Source organism: Teleopsis dalmanni, chromosome 2 (assembly GCF_002237135.1).
Source record: "Teleopsis dalmanni isolate 2A chromosome 2, ASM223713v2, whole genome shotgun sequence".
NCBI classification, from domain to species: domain Eukaryota; kingdom Metazoa; phylum Arthropoda; class Insecta; order Diptera; family Diopsidae; genus Teleopsis; species Teleopsis dalmanni.
This window is the reverse complement of record NC_051847.1, coordinates 54,889,958-54,902,077: the sequence shown is the minus strand read 5'-3', so window position 1 is coordinate 54,902,077 and position 12,120 is coordinate 54,889,958. Positions and strand designations below refer to the sequence as shown.

Sequence of the window (12,120 nt, the reverse complement as noted above, 5' to 3'; positions counted from 1 at the left end):
TTAAAGATTATTTATATATCGTATAAGTTAAAATAACTCAGATTTTATGTTCATAACATAAGCTTATTCCAACTAAACCAGAGATTATCTTCTAAAGATTAAAAATTATAACAAATGTTAAATATAAAAAAATAAACTAATTTTTTATTAAAGAAATTTTTTAATACATTATGATTATGATTTAGTGAAAAAAGTTTTATTTAGTATATATATAAATCCGAGTAAAACATAGAATAACTTAGCAGAAATTCTAAAATCTAAGCAACCTGAAGATATATGCGAATCTTGTTCAACTTCATTAATTTCATCAAAAGTTTCCTCAGTCATTTCAGATTCTGTGGAATAATTTGGCAACTCAACTGTAAAAAAATGTCAATAGTATTAATTTAAATTATGTATATTGAAAAGTAAATTGAACTAAAGTGTTCTATGTTCTATTATTAGTAGTTGAATAATGAAGTCTTAAAACATACCTTCACCTCCTGTTGTGAATCTTATTGTTTTACTATCACTGCTCCACCCGAAATGATTACGGGCTAGTACGATAACTTCAAAAATGCTGGCAGGTTGAAGCCCTCGTAGAGTATATGATGCAGTATAAATTGGACCTAAAATTATTTTACAAGCATATTATTAAAATATTGATTGTTAGTAACTTTATATATGATGCAATTGATGTTTTACTGAGTACTCTAACAATAAGTATACGTACTAACTATTTGCATCTACTATATTAAAGGCTTTAATCGATTTTGTTCTTCTTTGCATAAGCCGTAAGATATAACTCCGCCTATCGCCTAACGCTTATCGCATATCCTTTATATAAGCCACTGACTACTCTAATAATTAGTATAAGTACTAACAACAGTATTTGCATCTATTGTATTAAAGGCTTTAATCAATTTTCTAGTCCTATGAAGTGAGTTAGCGCATTAACTCCTTTGCAAGTAAGTCGGCTATTTCGTTACTGTCAAGTCCATCATATGCAGGAGGGATATCAAAATGAGTGTTTAATCTTCATGTTTTATTCGTAGTTGTCAACTCAGATATAATACTGTATGAACTTCTGTTTAATACCCGTAGAAAAAATTACCATTGGAAGGGCTGTGTTAAATCTGAGTTCATGAACACCATAGCATGGACGTTTAACCTCACAGATGATATTTTCTAGCTCTATAGATGTGTAGTACAAATTAAAATTTATACGGTGTAAAAAAGGAAAAAGAGAAGACTTAATAATATCATTATTAAAACTTACAATATTACACTATGAACTTCGTGTATTATCCGTGAAGAAAGTTTACCAACTTAGACTTAATAATATCATTATTAAAACTTACAATATTACACTATGACCTTAGTGTATTATCCGTGGAGAAAGTCTACCAACCTAAACTGGATAAATTGCGGGTAATAATAACTCATGGATCAAAGTCCCAAATCTCATTTGATGCATTATTTTGACCGCATTCAAGTTTTGGTACATTGATTGACTAAAAACACACATTTCGAAAGCATAAAGTCTCGATTTTTCTATTAACTTATTTTGGAAGTTACTGTATTGACAGAAGAAAGAAAGTTGCTTATATAAAGGATATCCGATATGCGATAGTTGTTAGGCGATAAGCGGAGTTATATCTTACGGCTTATGCAAAGAAGAACAAAATTGATTAATTAATAATAAATTTCTAAATTAAAAATGACCTATGTTTATTCTTATTAAGTGTACTATTTTCTTGCGGGCGGGATAAGTAAGTTCTTTAGACAAATATTTAGTTTTTAATATAAATGAATATAAGTTTGTTTTAAAAAATATTTTATAATAATATAGCGCACAACTTTATAACTTACCTATTGCAATATCGGATGGTATAGTTAGATCAGTCCATTTAACATTTTGATTTCTTTGTAAGGTCTTATTTTCTAGAACAAAACCAGTCTTTATTAGTTAAATTGAGAGATAAAATGTTTTGGCACACTTACCTGAAGTGATTTGACGAAATTTTAATTTAAAGTCTGTAACTGGTGAAAGACTTTCTGTTTGCCATACCAACAAATGTGACGTTGAGCCTTGTTCACCGGTATTTATCTTGAAAGCACATGGCATAGGTCTACCAGTCAAATCGATGGTGATACTTTTGAAACCAATCTTATTTTGAGCTCGACATTCGTATAATCCAATATCAGAATCGCGAACTTTACGTATTACTAAAACATGACTGCTTACAAGGAACGGTGAACTTAAGCTTTCATTATTTTTCAGTTCCGTATCATGACGGGTTATACGTAAATCAAAAGTCAATGGAATACCATTATGAAACCAATGAACATTTGCATGTGGATTCGATTCGACAATGCACTCAAGTTGCGCACGAGCATTTATTTTTGTGTAAACTATATCAGATTTACTGGAAATTTCTGGAGTATCTACATTACAGAGTTTAAATTTATAAAATATAATTAATTTTCTAATACGTACATTAAAACAATAAATATTCATAGTATGTATGTACTTACATAAAACTTTAAGATATACACCCGCCGTTGCTGGTTCTCCAACACCATTGGTAGCAAAACATTCAATAGGGCCAGTCATATAACGCGATGATACTTTTATTAGAAAGCTATGGCGACTACTTATATGGTATTCATCAAATTTACTACCATTCATAAGCAGCGTAATAGCAGGATGTGGAATACCTCTTGCTTCACAAATCAATTCAAAAATAGCACCAATAGGTAATTCCAATAATCCCGTAGGTTCAGCTTTTAATATGGGTGGCGATTGTACTTCAATAGCGTGAACTTGTACTGCATGCGTGTTATTAGCCATCATTTCACAATAATATTCACCACTATCTTCCTCTCGTACATTGGATACTTGTAAGCTACCATTCGAAAATAAATGTATACGATTAGATGCTGTCGTTTCAGGATGCCTTGAATCAACTAATGATATATCATCTCTATGCCAACGAACAAAATAGAAAGTAGCTACAAAAAAGAATGAAGTGAATTCTTTTATTTATAAAGAAAATATAAGTTATTATTAAATAAAAGATTATTACAATATAATTGATGAAAAAACAAAATATTTTGACCACATGAATCTGCAGTACTACTCGTATTGAAATTTATATCCATAATGCATTGATAATACTTTATAGAAGAGAAGAAGAGAAATCTAAACAAAATTCTTTTAAATGTTCATAGATTTTAATCTTTTTATACACGTTCTTATTTAGACTTAATATTTACTATATAAATATTAATCGTGTAGGATTTAAAAAAATTTCAAAATGTTTTTTATTTTTATTATTATGGCATGTTCTGTACAATATTTATTTGTATAAACTTAGCCTATTCTCGGATTCTATTGCCTTGCATATTCCAAGTTAGAGCCGCATGTGCTACATCATTTGTGCTTTTGCGTAACGTGTGTCCAATCCACCTATATTTCCGTTGTCGAATTTCATTTTCGAGAGCCTCATGTATAGTTGCACACCATAGTCGCTCATTTAAGATCACTCTCAGCCACCAAAAACCTGTTATATCCCATTAAAGCATAAACTATAGGAGATCAATTTATAAAATCTCTGTCAATAAGTATATTGGTTCTAAGAACTAATGGTTCTAAACTTTTTTTGTTTCACACTTTATTAACTTCGCCTCATATATTTTCATCATACTGTGATACCCCACAAAAATGGATCAAATATGTTTATTCTCAGATAGTCTCCTTATAGTTCAACACACTAAAGAAATTTTTACTGTATTGACTTTCTCTTGTGATTGATTTCTTTTACAAACAGAGTAATTCTTTAATGGAGGGTATTTTTAAATATTTTGCGTTACTCGTATACATTCAACACCAATAATTCCCAACTAGTCTAGTATAACAGTATATTTTATCGTTTTCATTATGGCTAAGAGTAATTAGATATAAAAATTGGAATAATTATTAAAACATTTCTTCCCATATGTAGTCAATAAGTTTATGAATTTGTGTCATTAGATAGGCATCTCCGTATTTTAGGGATCCAAGAACAATTGTGGGTGCTCTAATACTTTTATCAGTTCTCAGCTTTTCGATGACATTCTGAAGCGCTTCCAACATTGGAAGTGGAATTAAGTTTTCGGGACTATTGTAGGTCGAGTTTTTTATATATCTATATATAAATAGAAAACTATCTTTTCTATCTATATATGAAGAGGGGTTTTTATGAAAATGGTTTACAGATGTATTCTTCCAATCGTTGTATTATATCAGATTTTTTTATACTTTTTTATCATATTTAGCTGATAAGAAATATATATTGAACCAAATAATATAATTATGTCTTCATTTGGTTAAAGGAAAATTTACACCTTCAGCGTCGGTACAATAGGTACCAGCTTAAAGTAGGTGTATGCCCTCATGAATGTCAAGGCTAATAGGAAAATTAAAGCGAAATTAATTCATTAATTTTAAAGTCTGCATCTCATGTAGGGTTTAGTTGCCGCATATCATAAGTAATCATAGTTGGTATTTAGAAATGTTTTTTTCGTTTGTTCAAAATCTCTCTCAAGTGGCTATGATATCATATTTCATTACTATTATTCATTATTCATCATTACTTCAAACTATTATTATCAATTCAAACTACCTACGTAAAGTAATGAATGTGCTATTATAAATTTAATAGTATCTTATTTATCGCAAAAAGCTCGAAATTCGTTACTATATTTGTAAATTTTTTTATATTTGTATATAATCATATATTATTCATTAATCAGATATTCCCAATTCTATATTGTGAATTGAAATAGAATTATAGTATATGTAAAATATTGACTGATTGGTTTATGACAGCACTTTGTTAATCCTAATTTTTGATTATTTTTATGCCATGTCTTATGTTGTTGTGGCAAATCTTCTACAAATCATGGATGTGATTTTCTAATTACTTGGTTCTAGAAAGACAGAAACAACAGCCTTCAACAATACTCTAAGCAGTAATTGCAACACTATTGCAAGTCCAACTATCCCTTCAAAAAGCTTCAAATTAATAGTCTTTACTAATATTATGATGGACGAAACCAAAGACCCTATACTCCTCTGAAATGAAAGATTACAAACATGTTGGAAGTAACAATAATGGCGTCTCGATTTACGATTATTCTATTAATATAAAAGAATTATTTATTTAAATTCCTAAAAAACTTAAGAATGCTAAAAAACATTTAGGTTAGGTTATATCATCGATCCCTAATGGATCTACTTAGGCCTATTGGCCCATTGTGTTATCGTATAAGTAGGAAAACACAAGGTTTAACACCACCTAGATCCTTTGGCTTACAATAAGCCTACAATGCTATTGAGTGTCAGGTCCTGTAATTGATCACGATCCTCAAGAAAGGAGGCTCCTTAAGTGTTAAGCTCATGCCCAGCCGTGCATGAGCTGGGCAAAAACATTGTAGATAAGAGCATTCCCAACAGCTGCGACAGGTTTGATTGAAAGGGAGACCTATTTTTCTAGCATGGTTTCCTAGTTTATAGTGACCTATAAGTAAACCTACCAAAAGACTGATATCTCTACGGGGTATCTCAATGAGAATTTTGGATTTTCTTTTATCCGAACGTATCCCATGCCTGTATATCGTTGAGTCTTCCCATTTTTTATAAAAAAACATATAAAAAGAGCTAATAATAATATAATAATATTAATAATTCTTACCATTGTGATAACAAGGCAATAGAACGGTGTCATTTTCTAGTGTTTTAATAGTAGTTGGTACACTGACAAAACTTTTATTATTTTCCATCTCATTAGAAAAATTAAGTTTAGGTTTAGCTTCAGTTCCATATGACGCAATCCAAATTATATATATATATAGTATTATTTTTTTTAGAATTGTCATTTTAATTTATTGATAATAATTTATTATTAACCAAATTTTATTGTTTTATTGTTTTAATTAAAAAAGTGTTATTTTATATAAATATTATTGCAAAAATATTTGGTTTAAATATCTGAAACTATAAATTATATTTTAATTGATATTTGATTAATTGTATAATATTTTATATAACATAATAAACTTATAAATAGTTTTTAACTGATTTTTAATAATTATGGATGGATTTATATGTCTTATATTACTTTATAGTGGATTAAAACGATATAATTTACAGTTTAATTTAAAAAATACTTTAAGGGAAAAAACATATTTAACTTATAATCTTGTAAATAGAACTAAAACCTTAAATTCCTGATTGCAGTTTGAATTATATGATAATTTTCTATAATATAGAGTAGGATTGTCCAGACCAGATAAGATCGCGGGCCAAAACAAATTACTGAATAGGTGGGGGAGCCACGTTCATTTATTGGCATACGAAAAATATTTTATTTTTAATATAATGACTTACGGCACTGGACACAAGTTTTTTGAATATATACTAAAGTCTTTACCAATTAAGTAAATGAACGTGCAGTATAACAAATAATTTAAAAAATTTTAATTCATTTATTTGGGACACCACAAAAATAAAATAACGTCATGTTACTAAAATATTGCAAAGAAAAATTTGACTAATTGTTGTAGATTAGAAACATGAATATTAGTCGTGAACCCCAAAAATATTTTTCGTGGGCCGCATGACGCCCGTGGGCCATGCTTTGAACAGCCCTGACATAGAGTAACAATTTCAGTTGATAAAGTTAAAAATAAAAAGTATAATTAAATTTCTTTTTGTACTTAATTTAATATTTTATTAGATTTTTATTATATTTTTATTCTATAGTTTATAAGTCGATTGTAGTCACTAATAAATTTAATTAGTGTAAAACCTTTAGCACAAAAGATCTATTGTGTTTGCAGTGCTTCGCACTGCTGGAAGCCTAAATTCTAATTGTTGGCTTATCTATTATATCTTATGAAGAAATTCCATCAAAATATTAAAACCGTGTAATTAAGAATATATTTTTAAAATTATATCGGAAAAATTATATGGCAAAAATATATCTATAGACTATAGCATATCTTCATAATAAATGCATTTTTTTAATTTTAAATTATTTACACGTATTTTTTGGTAATGTTTAGTTAATATATATTTTATAAAAAGAAAAACACCAACTAATCAATCATTAATTTTAAAACATAATTTTAATCAATTTAACATTGTAAACTATTTAATTGGATTTAAGAAAAATTGTATCTTCAAATGATCGACCGAGCTTGACCTTATGTGCGCGCTTAACCGAAATAAACACGAAGACCGTCAAATTGAAACTGCCACATATTTTACAAAATCTAAATTGATTCATGAATGTGTCTCCAAATCCTTACTTTTCGTAGATAGATTGTCTTGTGTATTAAGTGAATAATAATACAAGACACGAAGCATTGAGATACATAATTGGAATTAAATGTACTCGCATTTATAGCATTTTTATGTGAAAAAGCGCAGAATATCTACTTTAACTTAAAGAATTTTTTTTATGTGGTAGAATGTTCGAAGATGAAGCGGTCTTAGAACGTGGTCGGCTTTCAGTTGTTTGGATCAGTTTCAAAATTTCAATACTACAATTGATGAAAATTACCAAATTTTCTAACAAATGAAATACAATGCAAATACGTGTCGAAGTAAAAGAAAGTCTAATTATATTCTTTTGATAACTTCAAAGTTAGTTTATTTAAAAAAATGTAAATTTAAGTAAAGGAAATGCTTCATAAAGAGAAATTATTTAAAAAGTGAAAAACTCTTCATTTAGGGAATATTTATGAATGCATATAATAATAGATTAAATTTATAAAGAGTTTTTTTTCCGAAAACTAGTGAACTACAACAATAAAAATTCATTTTTATAATATTTTAATTAATTATATTTTTGGCTGACCCTACAGTTCTTTAGAGTATTGTCAAATATCCATCATCAGTGATCTTAGAAATAACTCTTGAATTTAATTATTCGTAAATAATTTTTTGAGACTGCAAGTACCAGGAATCGAAGTCGAGTCTTGCCAAATTTGAAGCTCAGAGTCAGCGCACCTGAACCAACTGACCCAAAGTCGTACTTGACTTGTTTATGTTTGCACAACCAAAAATTCAATTAATTAAAATAATATAAAAATGAATTTTTGTTGTTGTAGTTCACTACTTTTCGAAAAAAAACCTCTTTATGTTTCTATTTATTACTAGTTTCTATTAAATATAATAGTCACTTCTGTGATATTTCAAATCTAATATCCTCATATTTATTTATATCAACTAAGTTAATCGGTTGTTAGGCACATATTTGTTCTAATATAAAAACACTCTAGAAACATTTGCGACATTGAAATATCTTTTGTACTGTAACAAATTTTAACAAAACTGAAATTTATTCTGGGATTTATCTGGAATATTGCGCCAGTGACGACGTTTATTCAAACGTTGATTAACATCGAAATATTGATTGTTGACCAAATAATTGTATATAAAGTATTTTATCTTTTAACGATTACAAGAACTCTTATACCAGTATTCTCTTCCTAGTCGAGGAATGTGAATAGAAATGTCATTCCAAACACAGACGATCAGACAAACTCATCAAATCAAGATGAGTTTGTCAGATCAGACAAACTCATCTTGTTGTAATGATAACACAAGTCAATGTGTATCATCAAATAACCTACCAGCAACTTTATATTTTTCCTACTGTGGAAGAACACTACTTTGTAATCGATAATACGTACTCGTTTTTTATTCAAGCGCTTATCTGGAATATCACACCAGTTAATTTTTGACAAACTTTTATCAAATCATTGATAATAGTCCAAATAATTTTACTCAAAGGTTTATAGATTCACAAAAGTATTTCCAAACTGGTACCTCCGAAATACCTCCGAAGCAGCTTCTTTTCTATTATGACTACGCACCTAGCATCTTGTTTTGTTTTGCTAGTAGGTAGTACCTACTACTAGGTACCAGGTATCATAAAACTCTGCTGTTTGATTATTATGTATGATTGCTATGATAATGAGTGCTAAATAATAACCTATGATGATTAATAGGTTGTATGATGAATATAATTGCTATATGATTATTGTAATTTGAAACTGTTAATATATCATTGGATAGCGTTTGACTTCAACACTATCCAACAACGAGAGCCATTCTTTCAATTTATACGATCGAGAATGTAATATAAATTATAGTTATATGAAACGTTTTATGAGAACGTTTTACAGAAGTAACGAATATCTACAAATTGATCCAGAAGCGACAATAAACGGATATCTACTGATTGATCCATTGTATAATAAACTTTTAACAATTATTTTTTTTAATGAAAAATATATGTATTTATAAAATTTCTACTCTTTTTGAGCACGTGAAAAACTGTTGAACCTAGTATATTCTAAGTACCATATTAAAATGAACCTGTAATCTCAAAGTAAAAAGCGACACTCATAGTTCTACGAAGAATGTTGAAACCTAAACAAAGTAACAGCTATGTACGTTAATCAAGTGACGATAAATGGATCGTTAAAGAAGCTATATGAAACATGAGGAACGGAAAATAGATGACTGTTATACAGTCGGTCAATTTAGCTAGCTTTCAACCGCAGCTGTCCTCCGTCCGTCTCAGCTGACTACTGATTTATTTTCGGCATATAATGATGGGCTTATATGTCGCCCATAATCACAAATCGTATAAAGATGTGTTCAGTTTTAAAATCTCTAAACAGCGCTTATTATCAACGTGTTATTAAGTCAAATAGATTGTGTCCAAACGCGGTATCCATTTTTTGTTTGGTTTGTTATGGCTGAATATTGAAGTAACCAATTTTTTAATTTTTAGTATTACTATTTTGTATTTTTCTAGGCAGTTGTTTTAATTGGTATACTTTTAGGATTTTAACACACTTTAATACGAAATTTATCAACTCATATTATAACATCCATTAGTTGGAATTAAACTTTATTTTAAGAATCCTTACAGTAAGCAGAATAATATCCAGTATTGTATATTATTCGTATATTGTTCATTGGACTATTACTTTTTTCCAATTATCCTGGAATGTGAACTCTATTAAGAGCCTCTTCCGTAATATATAAATTAATTATACCCTATTATCAATTATTGTATATATTTGTAGCTGACAATATGATAAATTTGGTATACAATAGTCTTCTTTTGTATAATCCAGTAGCGCAATAACAAGAAATAATTTATTTTTTTGACCCACAGACTTTGATGAATGCCTGGCTCATTCAAATTGCACTTAGACTCTATCTTAAATCTCTTACAAAAGAACAATAAATAATAAAAACGACAAAATTGAAGAAACATAAAAAACGGGGAGATAAACCATTGTTATGTTAATAAATATAAATAAATGTAGAAATAAAACGGCAGCAAAAATAATTTTTTTTTGTTGATAAATAATTATAAAAGTTAAAAAAAATAATATTTTGTATTAAATGAAATTAACATTGGCAATTACAATCAACTTAAGGATCATGATATTTTTTATGAAATAAAATATATATTAAAAAGAAAAGTAAATTTATTTATTCAAATTATTTAATAAATATTTATATTTTTGTTATAATAATAATGATACTATAGTTGAAAATTAGGCAATCACTAATTACGAAAATAATGTTCCGAAAATATAAACGGTTTTGTCACATTATACGCAGGCGTGCAAAAAAATTTCCCTAAGGCAAAAAAATTCAGGCGTCCGGATAAAGCAGAGATACCAATTTATGGTAAAACAAAGAATATATGTCAATAATAATTCAAATTCATAGCTAAATAATAAATAAAAAGATATGTAAGTAAACCGAAAACTATTTCATATTATTTATTGTATGAATATAATTGAATCTCATATACAGTCGAAAAAAACGATCAATTGACAATGAAATTTGTCCAAAAGCAGGTAACTTCTTAAAAGTATCAGCTAATTTTTCTTCATTCTTTTCCGACTACATAAATATAATTATAATATCTATCACACATTTCTTAAGGTTTATGAAAATCATCATCTTTCATCTACATAAACTTCCAAATTTTCTGGAACACTTTTGAGAATATATTCATCAAAAAAATGGTTTGCAATAATTACAGTATCAGTAACATTGACATGTCCTTAAATAATGCATTAGCACTCGCAAATACTTTAAATCAAGACTGCAAAATAGCTAATCCGCTAGTTGTACAAAATGTTCTTCATCCAAAGGTGTAGTATGTTTTGTTTGAGTACCAACTTATAGAAGAAGATTTCTGGCACATAAAATGAATATCCAATTTTAGATCGCTTTGTCTATATCTAAAACTTAGATAAAACTTAGAACCTTGTTTGGTTTATTAATAAAAGTATTGACTATTACATTACTAATCTTAGCTTTGTTTTTTAGACACGTAAATAAATTACTGGAAGGAATCACAAATTGTTTTGAGAAAATCACATATCGAAAACGCGTCAACTTTTAAACTATTTCTGTAAAAAATTCTACTCTATATATAAGTTCACTACATTTTTTATTGGTGATGTTGTCATTCTGAATTCTTATTGTAGTGGGAAAAGACATCATAGCAAGAATTGTTTGTGATGTTGTCATTCTGTGCTCTTATTATAGTGGAAAACGACACCATAACATGAATATTCTTCATCTCTTAACCTGCACTCTACAGTTCCTTTCCACAACTGTATTTTACATATATTTAATCACAATATTATTTAATAAATGTTTCAACTTTCAATGAATGTCTATTCATAATTTTGTAGCAGAAGTTAATTTGTTACTTGATTTTTTTCTGATTTATGTTCAATAGTATATAAATCTATATATATAATTACTGTTACACCCATATCTTTAGTATTCCAAATAAACGTTTATATATGATAGCCGGTATCTTCAACTGGATTGTAGTTCCACATAATTTTTTTCCATATAATTTAGAACTAAGTTAAAGTTTGTGTTAAAGAGATATAGTTAAAGTGTCTGTTATTATGTCACGGCACTTAGGTCTATTAACCGTCTATGTGTATGACTACATATTTTTTGAGTTAAAATCTTTTATGATTCTATGATTCTTTTGTTTATACTGCTAAAATATATAATAAATTGTAAATTGT

At 28.2% G+C, this 12,120-nt stretch overlaps 1 protein-coding gene across 1 annotated transcript; it reads right to left on the bottom strand.

The window, feature by feature from the left end:
* Nucleotides 1-174: 174 nt before the first annotated feature.
* On the bottom strand, nt 175-5,856 carry LOC119674575 (neogenin-like; the record flags this gene model as incomplete). The annotated part of the gene is made up of 6 exons (XM_038085718.1): nt 175-359; nt 474-608; nt 1,852-1,923; nt 1,984-2,427; nt 2,518-2,994; nt 5,718-5,856. Coding segments are annotated over 6 exons (1,452 nt in total), but the record flags the coding sequence as incomplete, so codon positions are not given.
* Nucleotides 5,857-12,120: the final 6,264 nt, after the last annotated feature.